General features: G+C 37.8%; 1 protein-coding gene across 1 annotated transcript in view; it reads left to right on the plus strand.

Annotated features, from left to right (window-relative positions):
* Positions 1 to 20,096, plus strand: part of csmd3b (CUB and Sushi multiple domains 3b) — a 553,034-nt gene that overhangs the window by 52,349 nt on the left and 480,589 nt on the right. Inside the window, exon 2 of the mRNA XM_053491539.1 lies at positions 14,574 to 14,796. Coding sequence (XP_053347514.1) covers positions 14,574 to 14,796 — 223 coding nt within the window. The remainder of the gene's footprint in view (positions 1 to 14,573; positions 14,797 to 20,096) is intronic.

The raw sequence follows: 20,096 nt of genomic DNA on the forward strand, positions 1-20,096 counted from the left end.
GTGTGTGTGTGTGTGTATGAGCGAGAGCGGGCGATGGAGTCGACGATGATGTGTACACAAGGGAGCTGTTTAACGGAGGGTGTTTGGCGGTATGAGTGTGTACACATGCATGTGTGACAGTGTGGTTGTGGCAGCCAGCAGGAGAGCCTCTTGTTAGTGTTATTAGATGATGGAGGAGGCTTGAGGATCGATCACTGCTGCCAAAGATGCACAGCATGTAACTGATGCCCTCTTTAATGAATCCTGATCTCTAAGAGAGACACACAACTTAATGCTCTTGTGAAGACATTTCACTTAACTCGGCTAATCTCAGTAACCAAAAGGAAACTTTGTGCCTTATTTAATTTTTTTCATAAAAAAAAACAACAAAAAAAACAAACGCAGTCGTCATGGGAACCAGCCCAATGGCAGCATCTGCATTTGTGGGATAGTTAGTACCCTGAATGATTAGAGTAAAACTAACAGTACGTATAAGCGTAGTTAAGGTGTCTTTGGCAGCTCAAGGGTCCGATTCAATCCTGTCCGTTGGATTTAGAGGTTGGTTTTTAGTAAATTCCCTTTAAATAGGAATGAATGTAAGAATGTGTGTACGCATGATGCCGTGCGAAGGATCAGCACCCATGGTGTATTCGCACCTTACAAACAGCGGTCCTTGGATAGACTCTGTATCTGCTACAAGCTTAATCAAAATAAGACGCTTAAGGACGATGAACAAAGAGTAAGGAGAATCTGAGCCCAAGGATTTTCTTAAACACAGTAATTTAACCAAACACCAAACGCATATTTGTTAGATAAATGACAAATTCATCCTGATTGTTCTGGGTTTTTTTTTTAGGTTTTTTTCTTATTTCAGAGGTAGACTCGGTCTTCGAGCTTAAAAAATATGGGTGCTGATTGATATGTTATTTTGTGATGATTAGGATTACAATGGCCATTTGGATTTTATTCAGGTCTTCAGGTGTAATTTGTACCTCGGCCGTTCTGTTTTTGAAATGCAGTGCATGATTGTTCATTATCCATGACGACACTTATTATGGAGTGGGTTTTAGCAAAAGCAAAAAAGTCGGAGAAAACATAGTCTTGGTGCTGATTTTATTTGTATTTTTTATGTTATACATTTAATACAGAATATGTGTGTACGAAAGAAGCTACTTCTAAAGTTTATTTAACACGGAAGTGACCGATTTTGCTTGCCAACAAAATTCAAGTGGCCAACTCCAGCCGTTTCTGAGAGATAATCAGCCTTTTACTTGTCTTGCTTCAAATATTACTCACTATAAAACGCAAAATATTCATACTTATTGATTATATATTGATACTTAAATTGGTGTGAGCTTCTAAAAGCATTGCTTAAGTTAAGCCACATATACATTACAGCACAGTGAAATTCCTTCTTCGCATATGCCAGTGTAACAGAGTGGAGGCTCAGCCATGATACAGCACTCCTGGAGCAGATAGGGTTAAGGGCCTTGCTCAAGGGCCCAACAATAGCAAAATTACAGATTTTTTTTTTAGGGAAAAAAATCTGTAGTGTCCGTAACCATGTCAAATTCAAAGTTTTACAATAAAATAATACACTTTTTCAGGTTTATGTTTTCTTATGTGAAATCTAAACTGGCCAAGTTTAGTCTGAATGAAAATTAGGATCATGGAAGGATTTGAATGAAAAAAGTTACGGACACTACACCTACAGTAGGTGAGACACTTTGTAGCACTTTGTTTACATCTAAAATGCATGAGGTCTTTAACATTTTAACATTGTCACAGGGATCATTAATGGACAATTGTTTAATTAATTAAACATAAAATGCATCATTGCTGTACTCGTACCATCAAGGATATTTACGTAGGTATGTTTTACACAGTTTATCATTGTGCATCTAAAGCAATGTTTACATCTTTATTCTATAAGCTGATCAAAGTCACCATCAAATGCGTCTTGTATTGTGATAATGAAAAACTTACGGTATTAGAATCCTCTGTATGTTGGTGTTACGTGCAGGATGAAGCCATCCATAATCTTAAACATATTTAACAGTAGCCTCCAGTGTTCTGCGGTACTTATGTGACATACTGTCTCCTTTACTGCCTCAAGCAGCTGTGGATCTGCACTTTAGGGGCATTAATGACACTTTGATGGACAGTTTGATTGATCTTTCCTTTTCCTCTGATTTCCCCCATGCTTATAATTTGTTGTCAGAGCGACTGCAATATAGCTTTTTCCCCCCGTATGTCCGTCTGAGTCGGCCGTCTCAGCTCGGAGACAGCTGGGGCTGAAAAAATATGCTCTGTACTGCTGAGAGACATATATGATGATTATTATCAGTGTAGACTGGGTGGTACAAATAAAGGTTACTTGTTCATTAATAGCTTGAGTCTTAGCTATCACTGGACATAAGTAATTGAAAGGAAATGAAAAACGACAAGATGCAGATCTGACATATGGCTGTGGCATCGTATGAGCCAAAATATTGATGAATATTTAATTAAGCAATAAAACACGATTTTGTGTGTGTGTGTGTGTGTGTGTGTGTGTGTTATGAATTGCCACAAGGGTTAGGATTTGTTTGCAGGCACAAGCCGAAGGCTATTGTTATATTAAATACTGTATTCAAAAAGAGAAGAAAAATAAATAAAGTAAATATGAACAGCGCTTTGTATGGAATGTTGATAATAATAGGCTGTGCGTATACACATGAATCTTTTACTTATAAATAGAATTGTATTCCATCATTTTACATATTCCAGTCCAGTATTCAGAAATGATGGACATCCAGATGCTGAAACTGACCAATCTGAATCATTTATTCCAGCAGGCTGTGTATTAATCGAGAACTAAAACATGACAAATAAGGTTTTTTTTTTGTTTGTTTTTTTTTTTCTTTTCCTTTTTTAAAAAAGAAATATTAAACTGTATGGTCATGCGGTTACCTCCCCAATGTTCAAAAGACTTTCTGAAGTGTTTTATTCCTCTTATACTACCGTGGTTTGGCAAACACATAAAGCACATTACACATTTTTTTTGTTTCTTGTACGTTAATGTAACTTTAATTCCCAGGCTTCGCCTCTCTGTCCTGAAAAATAGATTAAACACTGACAGTGAAGTCTGTGGAAGGACATGTGAGGAGGTGAAAAAATCCTGTTTTGCAAAATTGGTCGTAATTAAATGTGAAACATTGGTGAGTCAGTCATATAATTCTAGGACATTCTTCAACTGCTAGACCAGCGGTCACAATGGCAAAATAATTCCCATTATTAACCCACATCCATTCATTTAGCCATCATCCACTCATCTTCGAGACCGCTTATCCTGTGTGTAGGGTCATGGGGGGCCTGGAGCCTATCCCATGAGACTTCGGAGCCAGGAATCGAACCCTTAACCCTGGTGGTGCAGGGCCACAGTGCTTATCAGTACACCACCATGCCACGCTGATAACCTATTAATGTATCAGTTTTTTAGGTCGATACTGACATTGAGATTAAACAAAAACAATGCGGCATGGTGGTGTAGTGGTTAGCACTGACCTCCATAGTCGAGGGTTCGATTCCCACTTCAGGTCTGTTTGCATGTTCTTCCAGTGCTTGTTGGATTTTCACTAACAGGTTAGGTTTTTCCAAATTGGCCATAGTGTGTGTGTGAGTAAGTGTGTGTGTGCTTGTGTGACCTGCGATGGATTGAGACCCTGCCTGTAGTGCCCGATTGGCTCCAGGCTTCCTCCGACTATAGAGAACGTGTAAACAAAGAGTACTTCCAAAAACAGTTTTTTAGTAGGTTCACAGTTTTTGCAAGTATTGAAATTTTTCATATTTTTGTGTTATTTTGCAAAAGTTTTGCATTCTTTTGAAAAAGCTTTTTTTTTTCTTTATACATACATAAATATTTTTCCTCCCATAAATGATTATGGCCAAAGGAGTCAGTAAAACTTACTGTACACAGTAAGGCATGACCAAGGCCACTTCCAGTTCAGATACAAATATGAACACAGCTGTTAGTATTTTGAGACCTAAACTGATCCAGATGCAGATAATGGCTTTGCAGCTTAAGTGCAATTTATTTCTAATTGCAGAGTTATTGTATTGTCTTTAACAATCACACAGTTCTGCATGAAAATATTCTGCAATATTTGCCATTTTATTCTGCAAAGCTCAGAATCAGTGGATCAACATTTTCGATTTACACGATTCCCTGATTTAAAGTTGAAATTAAAGAGAAAGACAAAAACTGCTTTCCCGTTTATGCTTGATTGAAATTTGCTCACCTATTTCATGTGTAAACCCTGCCAAACTATTCACTCGCATTTGTGGGTTTAGCTCCCACATACCTAACCAGTCTTCTGATACGCTATAATTTCCATTTATACGAAAATGCTTTCTGCAAATGGGAATTGGGGGCAAAAAAACAAACAAACAAACAAAAAATCATTGTTGTAAATACCACATAGCAGACAGGAGTACTCATAGAAAGAAAGGAGAGCGCTGGCCATGTGCCAAGTTGAAAATGAGACACACACCTCTTCCATCTGAATGTTGAGGGCCATAAAAGACAGAGTAGCACCCTTTCAGCTGTCAGCTCACACCAGCAAAAGCTGCGTACACATCTGCAGCATGTCAGCATCCGTGCAGCGTTCGGGGAGTACGAATGTGACGAGCGATTCCTCAGCATTGGGAACATAATGCTGGGAAAGATTTACTCTAAAACAGCTAATCAGGTAAATTCTCTGTTCATGTACAGGAGGATGGAAAAAAAGGCATTAAGCAGATGCCCTGTTATCAACTCCACCCTTTGTGGTTTCATGTACGGTTGTGTACATTCGGTTACTGCTTTAAGTTGCCACACATAAATAAAATGCACAAAAAAAAACCTCGATATATATTAAACTTGTCCAGAAAACGGAAACGCCCCGGTGATTATGAGGTCAGAGAATGAGAATGGACAGATAGGATCAAGTTAATAGGATCTCACATAACCACTTGCTGAGCTTTAAGCTGGGAATCGAACCTTTGACCCTGGTGATGGCAGGACACAGCGCTAATCAGTACCCCACCATGCCACCTTATTAACCTATCAGGGTGTCTATTTTTGAGGCTAGTACTGTTGAGATTTAATAATGAAGGCAGGATTGCATGAAAAAAATGGGATGGGAAATTTAATGAATGTTTTATGTAAAATCAGGCATCAGTTTTTTTTTAAAAAAGACATAAACAAAGAAATAAAAAAAAAACAATGTGGCACAGTGGTGTAGTGGTTAGAGTCGCTGGGTCGATTCCCATGGTTGAGGGTTGATTCCCACTTCAGGTCTGTTTGCATGTTCTCCTATGGTTATATGAGGTACAGTATCTCACATAACCACTTGTTATTAATGTGCTGAGCAGAAAAGCATCCCAAACACACGACACTCAAACCTTGATGCAGCTTTAATCTGGTTCACAGCTTCGATGGACTTTAAAATGTGCTAAAACGTAATAAAAGTGGTACATCATTAGGTACAGTATGGGAAGTGGTGTCTCAAGTGGTTAAGGTTCTGTATTATTGATCAGAAGGTCTGAGGTTCGAGCCCCAGCACTGCCAAGCTGCCATTGTTGAGCCCTTGAGCTAGGAACTTAACCCTATCTGCTCCAGGGGCGCACTGTATCCTGCCGGGCCCTGTCCATCTTCTTAACTTGAATAAAAAAATTATAAATAAAGTTGATATTCTGTAAGGTACATGTGACAATTAATTAAATCCTAATCTCAATATCAATATTTTAGTCACTCGTCTGTCCTGCAGTATGATACATTAATGTTATTTGCTCAGCTGTATAAGGTAGAGAACACAGCATTAGTTCCGCCAACTGTCATATTCAGTGTTCCCGCTGTGATGGATTGCTGATCTTGCGACTACTTCATTGCTGGATTATCAGCACTGTCTGCAAAGTTGGACCTGAAGATTAGAGAGTGGGATTCTGAGTCTGTCCGGACGTAAGGCAGTCGTACTAAGCCTCCCAAGCTCTGTACTTTATTTCACTGTTGAATTGCCACTATAAGCTCTTGCATTTGGTTCCTTTGCATTTTTAACACTGAAAAAAAAAAAAAAAACACTTGCTCTTATACTCTTCCCTGGTTCCGAAAAGGCAAGCCGTTTTTTTCTTTGCTTTCTTTCTGTTTCTGTGCTTGCCACAACAATGCAGCAAAGGAGCTTATCTTTGTCTTTACAGTGACAGCAGGTTTGCTTTACTCCCTGCTGCAACAGCACAACTTCAGAGAAACACCCCAGTGGTATTTCCAAAGGTGCACTTTGCATGTTGCTTCCAGCATTAAGCTACAGTTAGGGCACGAGTTTAAATGCTTGTTGAATTTACATCAGTCCATCATCCACTTTGATGAAATTTGCAATTGGATGAGACATCTGTCAGAATCAACACGCCTATGTGTGGTTTGCGAAAAAATATTCTTATTCCAGATCTTGTCCATCTTATTGGCAGATGTCTTGTCCAATCAGCGGTAAGGATGTAATTCACACAAAATATACAGGAAGTACTGCAGCCACACGGACATTTAGATGTATTTTCATTTAAGGATTCATTTCAGTATTTTAGGATTATACAGCACTTTGGTCAACTAAGTTGTGTTAAATGTGCTTTAAAATTATTCTGACTTCACTTGATGGTACTTCTTGTATGTCTTGAGTGACAGATGTCTCATCCAATTAGCGATAAGAATTTAATTTGCGAACTATACCTACCCTTTCCAGTTTGAGTGAATTGTTATTGTGGTTTTGCATTTGGCATTTTGTTTCTGGATGTCGTTGTGTTTTCTGATTTGTTATATTATATTCGGTTTTGTTATTTTGTTTTGCACTTCTTAGCCACAGTACAGGTAAAACAAAAGTTATCATTACCTTTATAGTGTGTATATTTAACCACTGGAAGGATATGGAAAAGACGTTGCAAAAATGTAAACCTCTCAAAATGAGCATATTATTATTAATATTTTGGTCATAGAAACAACTGAAAACATCAGTAAAACATGTGATCATGTGTATCTATGCTATTTCTTTGCGACCTATTTTTATTTATTTTTTGCTCAATAACATATTTGTATAGTTGTATACAAAGTTCAAACCCCACGACCATCAAGTTGTCACTGTTGGATCCTTGAGCAAGACTCTTAACCCTCAACTCCTTAAATGTACAATAAGAGAAAAATGTAAGTCACTCTGGATAAGGGTGTCTGCTGAATGTAAATGTTAAAATGAACTAAAATCCAGTTCATCATATTGGCTTTTTTAGTGCTGGGGAAAAAGGACATACGCCACTCTACACCACACAATCCTGAACTCTATATATGTTTATTTAAAAAACAGCAGAACAAATAATAACCAAAATGCTCCGAGCTTAAAGGGCTACATTTTCACCTCTGCCTTTTTATTGCTGTGAGCACGAAGGCAGCGGGAGAGAGGGAGTCAGAAGGGAGAAGAACGAGAGAACACTTAGAAAGCACTGAGCTCTTAGCCTCGAGAAAAAAAAACTGAATGTCTGTGGTGGGTGTTTGGATCTCAAATGATGTATGCAGCATTGTTTTAATTGCTGCTTTTAAAAGGTTGGCCTGTCTGACTAATTAACTTGTAGACCAACAGCGGGTTACAGTTACTAACAGGCATTGGACTTATGCTAAGAATAAACATCTCGAGCTCCTGAAATAACGATACACTGGGAAAGTAAATCGAGCAACTTTGGCTTTTACAATCTGCACAGTTTTATTCCAGCTCAGAGCAGTTTAAAGAAGTATTCATTCTTTTCCCAGTGCTTCAGTTGAATCGCTGACGAGCACCACAAACCAGGACCGCATGCGTTTCACATTACACTTTCAAAAAGACACCTATAACCGAAATAATTGGCTGTGGTGAGTTTTGACAACATTGGTGAGTTCTCCTTATTAATCCAAACACCTTATCTCTTACGTAAGTTGGTAAAATCTTAATAGATCTCTGCGAGCCTCTTCTCTATCCTGGCTAATATTTGTGGACCTTACGCAACATCCCTCCTCTCGCTTTCAGGTAATTAGCTCTTTAAAGGATGTTTGGGTGATTAATCGTAAATTCTAATTAAGCAGATTGTTCGTTATCTGTTTTATCTGTGGACTCTGAGCTCACTGTGTGTGTGTGTGTGTGTGTGTGTGTGTGTGTGTGTGTGTGTGTGTGTGTGTTTTAGCCCAGGATTTAGGGTTCAGTACCATGGCCAGTTCACCCAGGGAGGTGGGCAAAAGCTGCTAAATCTCCACATTAATCTCGGTGCTGAGGTCAAGATGGTAATTTAGCAGTGCTCTCTCTCTCTCTGGGGCTGCAGCATAATCAATTGCACTGTCTAAGCCTTATTTTCTTATCACTACGATATTTAACAGCAGGAGTAAACAATTGCTTGTTAAGTTACATTGGTCTTGCTGTGTTCGCAGGCATAATAGGTCCTTTCCATTAACGGTTCTTGGAAATGAGACAGAGATTACTTTTTACAGATGACACAAAATAACCTTCCTTTAGCCCACTGCCTTGAGAAAAACCATGACTATGACATATAATCTACTTATGTTAAAATGTACTGTATATGTAGTGCAAAACCTACAGTAGAATGGTTCCGTATAGCTCAGATACTCACAAAACCACGTTTTGTTTTGTGACCAGGTATTTAATTAAAGTTGCTCTCAAGTTGTACTTATGCCACTTATTTTATTAAAAAAGTATACAGTATTTTTATCAGCTTCTGGGGTGCTTTCCAGACTATATCTAGACACAAAGTGTAGCCCTTAGTGTTCTGCTTAACTTTTTGTTAGAGCACATTTTAAGTCACTGTACAGTATTAGGCCTGATTGAGTTATCTCGACCAAACAGTTGAGGTACTGTATACAATGTGAAAAAAAAACCCCAGCATACTGTATATTACAGTGTGCTTAAATAGTATGCATTTTTATATTTTTATGTCATCTTAAGTCACTACATACTGTACTTTTAAGACGAAGTAACATCTCAACCGTTTAGATGAAGCCTGTAACTCTTTTTCTTTACTGCTTTTGTTTCGCCTTTCTTTCTATTCTTCTTTACATCTCTCTCTTCAGCTGGTTGTCCAGAACTCTGATCCAAATTCTTAGAAACCCTTCCTGCATTTCAACAGCAATTCATCATATCGATGATTGAAAGTAAATGGCTTTAAGTCTAAATAAAGAGGCTAAAATACTCTACCAGCCCAAACATTTGTGAATACCTGAACATCATGAATATATACAGTATATGGTTCTTTTCCAGTGTGCTAGCACAAAGTTATAGGATGTCCTACATCATTGCCATCTTCTTTCACTGGAAATAAGAGGCACAAACCTGTTTCAGCATGACCAACAATTCCATGTATATATGGTTTGTCAATGTAGGAGTGAAGAACTTGAGTGGCCTCAACTGCAAAACCCAAACTCATGTTAAACTAAGGCTAAAACTCATGTTAATCAGCATTTAAGGTGTTCCTGAATTATAATTTTTTAAATTTGCATCAAGTGCATGCAATATCCTTTCACGCCAACCATTTCCAGGCCTGATCTCACTGACATGCCTGAAAGTTTCTGTCTAAAAGTGTACAAATCCCCAAATCCACACTCCCAAGATCTAATGCAAAGCCATTCCAGGAGGCTATTATAGGTTATTATACCAGTGAATCAAAAACTATATATAGAATGGTATGTTCCAAAGTACATAGACAGTATGTATTTGTGGTCAGGTGTCCACAAACTTTTGACCATGCAGTGTATTTTGTTCTGAGCTGTGAAATATAAGAAACCATGTGTAATAAAATGCATAATTTTTACTTCATAGGTTATTGACATGTGTAACACCAGAGGCCCACACTACTGGATACACACCCATGTCAACATCATCCTTTTCTATCACCATGTGTGTGTGTGTGTGTGTGTGTGTGTCATCATTCTCCAAAATGACATCTCCAGCAGTGTTGTCTTTTTTTTCCTTTACTTCCTTGTGCACGGCCGTGAGTTGCTCTATTCTTTTCACAGTTCAATTCCGCTTAATCATAACAGTTAGAGAAGGGATTATACCTCCATTCATTTCCACCTTCAGATTGCAAGTCTCATCAAATTGTATTTGTGTGCACGAGTGTGTAAGTAGTGTAGAACCCGTGCTCTCATCTCACACCACGTAGGTGCTAATTTGTCACGGCAGCTTGCAGGGCAATTAGGGCCTGGAGTGTCATTGGCCTTCATAGCAAATCATGTTTGAGCATTTGAGCGATAAGGAGTGGCAGGCAGAAGCTCACACACACACACACACACCCGCACACACACACACACACGTATATATATATGCCTAAAGTGCATGGCTTGTGCTAACTAAATCTGTTAAGTGGTGCACAAAACATACAAGTACTCAGTTTAAACCATGAATGAGCGAAAGACAAGGAAGACGAAAAATACATGCATTTTTATTTCATAAAAAATAAAATAAAAAGATTGAGGTGTTGTTTATATTTGTTTATATGTATCATTTTAGACCATCAATTTATTTATTCATCTTCTGTAACAGCTTTAATCTGGTCAGGGTGGTGGTGGATCTGGAGCCAGTGCTGGTAACAGCATATGAATGAGTTACTTTGTGCACACACACACACACACACACACACACTCGCACAAATAATCACACATACAGTACAGTACATATACCTCCAACCAGCATGTTTTTAAAACATGGGAATAGAACCACATAAAAAGTCTACACAGATACAGGAACAATATCTTTATGCATGTTTATTAACTGATGTGTTGCACATCTGCAATAAAGAAAAAATCTTTTCATACAGTAGTTCCTTGGATTAAGTTATTTACTGTAATCGAGTATTATTCACACTTTTTTTCCAACTTCATTTTCTTTTCTTGCTGAATGTGTACTCTAATTATACTCATAGCTTATAAATTTGTATTATCTATCACTGTTATTTAAAAAAATAAATAAATACAATGCCCTTAAGCCACGTTCCTATCCTGTCTACAAAATATAATAATATCACTTGTGCCTGGAGGCAGATTCAGGAAAACAAATTAAGGTTTAACTTTTACCACTTACGATCAGCCATGTTCGTTCTGTGGGATGTGGGACAGAATTTAAATCATCTCAGTATACACTGTACAGTATATTGGGTCTATTATGTACAGTATAATACAGTAAACAAACGATGCGCAAGTTGAATCCATTTTACAAACTATAATAATCGCTTCTTTTTACCTTATAGGGTATTAAATCAAAATAGTATTTTAGGCCTGCTTGGCAAACTGGTCTGTTTCTCTTGTTATCTTTTATACACTTAAAAAAAAATCAGAGTAGATAGGACTGTGATTTTCAAGTCAAACCAGGACTTTTGATTGTGCAGAATAATCAAAAGTAGAACGTTTTCTTAGTGCGTCTGAAACGCTGGCCTCCCAGGAACCCCCAACATGTGAAAAAAGCTTGGAATTAGGTCTGGATTATATAGGGATGTGGCAATAACTACTGTAATGTGCAAGTGCAGGTAATGTTCATGAATGATTAAATATCAACGTGATGCTAAAAAATCATTGCCTGAGCCAATACTTGGCAAGTGTTTATGTGTGCTTTATTAGATTAAAGACATTAGTGTTACAATACATCACGACATACAATCTACTTATGTATATGTTCTGCAGAACCTACAGCATAATGGGTCCTGTGAAACGTTTTCCCAGTGCATCTGAAACGCTGGCCTCCCAGGAACTCCCAAACATGTGGAAATAGCTTGCAATTAGGTCTGGACTATATAGGGATGTGGCAGTAACTACTCTAATGTGCAAGTGATGTTCATGAATGATTGTGTGAACAGTTCCCACAAGCAGCTTTTCAGTGAAAAGTTATACGCAGTGACTAACAGTGATCTCCGATTCACGTCGGCGGAAATCGTTATTCACGGACATACCTTGTTTAAAACGTTTCAAATGTTTTACTGCCAATAAGAGTCCTCATGAAGTCTTCTGTAAATGTCAATCGGTTTAACGTCTTTATTCAGGAGGTATTTCACCACAAGTCCCGGTTTGTCTTGAACGCTCACCATATATTTCTAAGCTCGATCCAGCACCTAACTGACCCCCCAAAAAATCAGAAATTGTGAGATATACAGTAGTATTTAACAACATAGTAATTTAATAGAAGTTTGAGTCTTACCCTGAAAAATACAGCACCAGCACCAGTTACATAATCAGGAGTTTGACTTGGATTTGTAAGCGTTCAATCACACTGTGATCCGAGTAGTCGAATGTGTAATGCGGATTTTCCATCTCGTAGCATCTCCTAATTAAACAAGCTACTAATATACTAACTTACTCCGGTTTCCTCCCGCAGTCCAAAGATATGCAGGTTAGGCTAATTGGCGTTCCCAAATTGCCCGAAGTGTGTGAATGGGTGTGTGAGTGTGTGTATGTGTGTATACCCTGCGATGGATCGGCACCCTGTCCAGGGTGTACCCTGCCTCGTGCCCTAAGCCGTATAGAAGATGAGTCAGTAATACACTGTTTATTTTTTCTTCATTCAATATCTTGATGCATTCTATTAAAACGAGGAAGTCTCATTAGAAATGACTCACTGACTTGCAGCAGCTAATAGATTAGCAAAGGATGTTAAAATTATGTAAAACTTTGCACCCCATCTGGTCACGCATAAGTGTTTCATAAAAAATATTTGTTCTCTGTAGGCCCGGAAACTCGCATCGGAATGAATTAATAGGGGATAATAAATTTCCCAACTCACTGATCATGGTCTCAAGTTACAACAGCTTTTGTTCCAAATAAATCTGTCAGTAACTTTGTTGTTAAAACTTGGCTAATTTACCTAATTAATTCATTTTCATGAAGGATATTTGCTTGATGCCAGCATTTGGTTAAATTGGATAAAAGCCAAGTCAGAATTTTTCCTTTAACTTGATTTTTGGAACCACATGTGAAGAGGATTATCTTTTTATCTTCCGTCTTTACTGAGACGGAATAATAATTGAGTCTTTTTTGTAAAATTATTCTGTAACTTGGATTTTTTTTTGTATTTGGTCTTCATATGTACAGTACTGTATCAAAATGGATTTTATGTGTATATAAAGAAAAATAGCGCTAGTATGCAATGTTGATGGAAAAAAAAGAGTTTGTAGAAAGAGTTAAAAAGTTAAAGCTAAAAATAATCTAATGATCTTTAATGTTATCAGTGATATTATTATTATTATTTTACGTTGAAGGCCAGGTACATGTCTGTCTGTCTTTCTGTACAGCAGAACTCTCTGTCTAACTTATTAATACAAAGATAAAAAAAATTGTAAGGTAAGAGTATCTTATGCCTTGTTTACGCTAAATTGAACTTTTTCTTCTCCCCGTTCGTTAATCAGAGAGTGAATCACAGATGAGAAATGGAAAAAGCAGACCACTTGAGTGCTGTTATTTCAGCGAAAGTGAAAATATGAACTAATCCCAGGAAAAATATTCATTTCAGCTTTTTTAATTAATATCTATTACATAACTGCCTATACTGTAACTTCACTTTTACTCATTGTTTTGATTTTAATTTATGGTGCGGCTTTGACTTCAGCCAAATACCAAAGTACTGCCAAAGTTTCATTAAATTCAGCCCAGAAGTCGATTTAAGACGCGCCCACAGTTTTTTGCATGCACATTATTCTGTTAAACATATTAGTATGTTGTGTAATGTATGAAACCTAAAGATATCACTGAAAGATTAAGTTCTGACCCATGTTTAGACAAACTTATTTTTATAATTAACTTATTATACAGATGTTATATACTTCACTATACTTATTGATACAGATGTTATTCAAGTTTTTTTTAGCCATTTAACATAAACAGTCATTTAATTCCATATCAACAGCCAAGACCGTACCATACCTTTACTATGCATCTAAAATGTTTCCTTTTTCCTACTAATGCCACAGTATATGACTTTATTTATCAAGTCATTAATTAAAATGTCATCCTAGTGGTTCTAAATATAACTGCCATTCTTAGAAAGTAAAAATGAAACCAACAACCATCAGATCAGCATGTACTGTATCTGTTCATGATGATCAAATCCCACGCCACATCCTTTATAAAACGAAACGTGAACTTGTGAGATGGCAGTGATTGTGATGTTTCTGCAATGCATTCTTAACAATGTAATGCAATGGACCTGTCAGCTTTAATTGTGTAGGATTAAATGTTTTTATTGTTATTGCTTCAGGAAACTATGCATTACGATGTGTAATAGACAATACATATATTTTGTATGTTGATGTTGAGTATTGGAAGTGTGATGTAGTATTTGTGCAATGTAATTAAAAAAAATAATATATGACCATTTTAAGTAGCACTTATGCGTAGCACCTATATATGTATTTTCCAAATCTCTTCCCAATTATGCTATTAAGAAAATGAGAACTTTTTTGAATGTATGTATATTTGTGATCATATTGGCTAAGATGTTACAATTACTTCTTTGGCAACATGTTTCCATAAGATTTATGTCGTTTCTGTGTGTGTGTTTCTTGTTTTCTGCTTACAGGTTTCATATATACATGTGGTGGGACTTTAAAAGGACGTAATGGGACCATTGAAAGCCCTGGTTTTCCGTATGGTTACCCGAATGGGGCAAACTGTACATGGGTTATTGTAGCAGAGGAAGGCAACCGGATTCAGATAGTCTTTCAGTCCTTTGCAGTGGAGGAGGAATATGATTTTTTATCCCTCTATGATGGACATCCTCATCCAGCCAACTTCAGGACAAGGTGAGTACTGCTCGTAGAGAACCGAAATGTTCTCCATTTTATTTTCATATGTTCCTTTAATGACGTTCCTGTTAATCATTTAGTCTTCGACGACTTGGTGCGAGACCCTATTTAAACTGACAATGACAATGAGAAGAGCACCTTGATTCATTCTGCCTGCTGCAGAAATAAAACGGTGATGTACGGATAGAAACTACTTCTGCATGATGGGTTTGGTGCAAACTGAGTCTTGGCTGCGCTGTATACAGTACGTAACCAGTGTAGTTTGCAGAATTTAGGCTATTCTGAGAAACATGGGGTTTCTAACAAACAGATAATAGACAGTCTTAGTTAATGAGAATTTATGTCTAGGAACCATGTCTGATGTGGCCTGACTGCTTTAATGCACTGCCAAGAATCCTCTTAAGTTAATTAAACAAAAGCAACGTTATGTCAAATATTAATTATATTAGAGCAGCAGTACTGTAATTGGAGGAAGTTTGATGTTATTATTACTATGTACTGTACATGTCAAAAGCTATAATAATATTGAGTGCAATTAACTCATGCCATGGTTTATTTAGTAGGCTATTTTTAGGATAACATGTACAGGTAATATACTCAGTTGCATTGGAAAGTAGATGAATAATAACGCGTCCCAGGATTCAGACATTTCTTTTTTTTTTTTCAACTTAAAAACGTAAATACAGTACAGCCAGGGCTAATTTGTCTTATTTAGACTTTTATAGTGGATATAATAAATGTTAAGCATTGTTTGTGGTAAAAAATGAATTGTATGCACCTATTGTAATACAGTACACTATATACTTTATATTGAGTGAATCAGCTAAATTATTACAATTAAATTAATGGAGCGTTGAGTTCATTGTTTAGTTGCTTAGAAGCACTTTGGTTCCCCTTGGTTTTTATAAAGTTGTGCTGATAGTGTTGGAGCTGTAATCTACAGTACAATGCCTGGGAGTTATTTTCATTATGAGTCGTGCATGCAAATTACCTGATGATAGAAGAGGCAATAGGTTTCCACACAGAAGCATGGGTGTTGGTTATCTTTGCTGAATTTTCTTTTTTTTTTGTTGTTGTTTTTGTGATACACATCCGACACACTGGAAAGATCTTGAGTAAACGGTAAAAGGTTTAATCAGTTAATGGTCATATCAGACATCAGAATTTGGGAAATGTTATCCGTCAGAATTTGTCCGTGGTGTATTTGCTGGTGTTAGACATGCTGGTTTGAGCTTTTCAGAAATTGCTGATCTCCAGGGGTTTTCACACAAAACAGGATCTAGAGTTTGGACAGGATGGTGAAAAAAAATAAAATAATAATGATTCAATAAAAATAGTGTGGCAAGGTAGAAAGAAGTGGTTGATCAGTTTAGTTTCAGCTGAGCAAAAGACTAAAGTAATTCACATTAACACTTTTCACAACCATGATGAACAGAAAAGCTATTCATCAGTTTGTAAAACTTTAAGGAAAATGGTTAACAACAGCAGAAGATCCCAAACGTTGCACTCCTGCCAGCCGAGACATAGAATCTGAGGCTACTCTGGCCATAGGATCACCCAACAAGACAACCATCATATTGACAGCCTACAGGTTTCAGAGAGGTGTTTCTTCTCTGATGCAGAAAAAAAAAGCCTAAACATTAGCAAGTCTGCTCTGTTTCCAAACTCATCTATTACCTGGACCTGTGGTGTCAGTGATATAGCTTCACAGAAAGGGGATGAGCGTTGTAGGGAGGCTGAGTGTATTTGCTGCTCTCACCTGTGCTTTTAATTTTGTCTACATCAGCACATTTCATGCCCTGTTCAGGCAGCAAGCTGGGTCAGGGTCGCCTCACGTGGGGCCTCCTGGGATTTAGCGCCCAGCTTGTGCTGTAGTTCCACACACTTGTCAGCTTCCAGCTGTTAAGCAGCCTGCACAGTGCCGCTCGACCAGTCTCATGTTTTTTTCACTTTTTCTGTGTTTACCTGTATGTCTCTGTAATGTCTGTCTCTCTCAATCTCTCACACCCAGACAGGGTGTGTTTGTCTGTCAGACTTTACCCAGAGAATTATTTTTTTTTGACATGGAATGTTATTTTTTTTTTTGTCACTTTGGATTTAGTATAAACAGAATATGTGCTGACTTTCTGCATCTTGAACCCCTGTGAATTTCACTGCAGTATTCAACCATGCTAACATGGGCTTAGTGGTTGGTTCCTCACCTGCCATGTTGATGGCCAGGGTTCGAGTCCCATTCAATCCCCCACCCCCAGCCACTGGGGCTGCAGGGCAACCCTTTATACATCATATACATGACTTGTTCTTGGTTAGCAGCCCAATACTAGACCTAACAGTGCTTCCAGCAGTCTTTAACTTTTGTCATAGAAGACAGGATTTTTTGTGTATGCGTTTAAATTGTTTATGAAGTTCTGGATCATTTACAGCTCAAATTTAAGTTGCGTTCTGATCTGCTTTGTTTTATAATGGTATCAGTTTTTGTTTCATAAAATATTCGATATTTAATGTCCGGGTATCCGAGGTGCTTACCGTATGTTACCATAGTAACATGAACATTTTTCCAAATGGTGGAGTGTTGTCGAGGGAAGTTCCCTTCGGAGCAGGGAATAGGGAGCACCCTGTGAAGTACACTTCAGAATGAAACCCAGCTACAGTAATCTCAAACACTCGTCCATCACTCCAGCACGCCAACCAATAAGAAGCTAAACAACGTGAACAGGAGAGGAGAAAATTACAGTAGATGAATGAATTATCTATTTAGAGATTGCCCTCCCTGATTTCTCTCCTTCCTTCCCAGACTTGCTCATCTTAGTTGAGAAATGCCATGCTGGGAAGAGAAATATGTTGCGTTTTTACAACCGCCCCGGTCGTCTCTAGAGATCTGACACAAATAAATTGGAGCGAATAACAGCCCATAATGATTTGCTTGTGACTAAGAGAATGTTTACGATTTACATTTATGCTTAATCTGTGAACGGATTTGGATGTGTAAATCTAATGACCTGTCTTTCTCTGTATCCTCCTGTATGTTCGGCAGCAAAAGTGTGTACTGCATACAGTACATTACATTTCTTTAAATCGGATAGTGTTTCAGGCTTCGGAACCAAATGCATGCATTAGATTAATTCTCTCTGGGTTGTTTTGCGATATTAAAGGAAACATATGTTCAGTGATTTTTGCTCCAATTCCTGTATTTAGATTAGTCCTGGGAGATCTTAGCCGTTGTCGATTGTGCCGACTTCACAGATGGTCACTGTTAATGCAGTAACAATGACGTGTTATAGGCAATTAAACATCTTTTCCAGAGTTCCAGAATGCAAGTTGACTCGACTAGATTACAAGCATGATGATGCTGATTGTTGAATTGTCATAAATGTTGAAGTTTTGAAATCTGATCTACAAAAGCAACATACTGTAGAGATACAGATAACATACTGTAAGATATGATACAGATAGGAAGATGAGAGAGTTGGCAGGCTAAAGGAAAAGAAAACTGCTGCACTGGATTTAGGTCTAATTTTCACAGGTGCACAACAGCATTGTGATTAATTTACTGTAGGAATCACAAACAAAATGGAAAATAGACAAATATCTTTAAGCAAAAGTTGGTGAAAGTTTGCATCTAAAAAGTCTACTCGAAATGTTATTAAAATATTAATCTTGGATGCCATGTTTACTATGCCAATTGTTTAGGGTGGATTTTTCCTTTGGCAATGACCTTACTATGATTCTACACATCGGCTTACTGGATAGCACTTTTGCTTCATGTTTCCAGGGTTGGTGGTTCAAATCTCACCTCTTGTCTGTGTGAGTGGAGTTTGTAATTCTCCACATGCCTGGTGTGTCCCTACAGGTACTCCAGTTTTCTCTTACAGTCCAAAGACCTGCTCTGTAGGCTGTTCTGTATTTCCAAATTGCCCATAGTTTATGATTGGCTGTGTGATTATGTGCTTGTGCCTTGCAATGGGTTGGCATCTCGTCCGGCATTTGTACCATGAGTTTCCTGAGATATCCCTTGTGACCTGACACAGGATAAGCAATATAGATAATGAATGGATGTTACTGCTATCCAGTGAGCGAGAGTTTTGTCCAGACTTTAAAGGGAACCCTTCTTCAGTTGGGTGACATTGCATGGTGTAATGATTATATAAATGGTTCTATTTTATACCTGTGTGCTATGTGGTCAAAAATTGCTACTGTGTAACCATAAAAGTCATTGCATATTTAAAATGAAGTCTGTTTAGGTTAAGTTATCAATAGTTCACAGTAGCAGATGGTACAGTAGTTTGCTGTGGTTTGCATACTAGTTTGTGGTCATTGCAGTCCAAAAGCTATCATAGCGAGTCATTTTAGCACAAATATTCAAATCAGTTTATTATCTTACAGATTGTCCATATGGGGCAATCCTCAGCTGCAGAGTTCCCAAGAGATCAGAACTCCAACCAGAAGTAGGGCATCAGGACAGATCAGGCAAGTCCAGAGAGCAGAAGAGGTCAGGATCGCTGGTATCTCAGGAGAAGCATTTGTATATGTAGCTCAACAAAAAGGGGAGAGTGAGAGAGAGAGAGAGAAAAAGATTTAGGTATGCTCACTGTCACGTAATGAATAAGGTCAGTGTACATTTTGTTCAGAGTGCAAGCAGGGGCTCTGGCAAGACTAGCTATGACATCATAACTAAAAGAGAGCCAAAAGTTAACACAGACGTAAGAGCTTTTTGGGACATCAAGCATCCAGCCACTTCACTATCATCAAAACCGAAAGAAAGCATGAGATTTGGGGGCGGAGGTGGTTGGAGACAACAGCATCCAAACATCTCAGTTCGGAAAAAAAGGACATGCCTGTTAGCCATCTCTTTACCCAAGAACAAGACTATTAGAGAAAGCCCTGATTAAACAAATATGGTTTCAACCTAGATTTGAAAACTGATGATTTAGAGTCTTGAACACTGATTGACAGTCTGTTACATAACTTCGGTTCTTTGTGAGAAAAACGCTCCCACCTGTAGCCTCCTACCACTACTAATTAGGGTACCAACAAATAGTTTGCACCATTTGATTAACGCAGCCACAGCAGAGCATAAAAACCTAGAAGTTTGCTTAGGTAAGTGCAAGTTTGCTTGGGTAAGACCAATCAGTGGTAAACAGTATTATTTTATCATCAGCCAGTGCCAGTGCAATGTGCATAAAATATGGAGATGGTCATAACTTCTTGTTTTTGTATGGACTCTGGCTGCTGCATTCTGGACTAACTGGAGAGTGTTTATGTATTTACTGAAACATTCAGGCAGAAAGGCAATAGAA

This window comes from Clarias gariepinus, chromosome 3 (genome assembly GCF_024256425.1).
Source record: "Clarias gariepinus isolate MV-2021 ecotype Netherlands chromosome 3, CGAR_prim_01v2, whole genome shotgun sequence".
Taxonomy (NCBI): Eukaryota; Metazoa; Chordata; class Actinopteri; order Siluriformes; family Clariidae; genus Clarias; species Clarias gariepinus.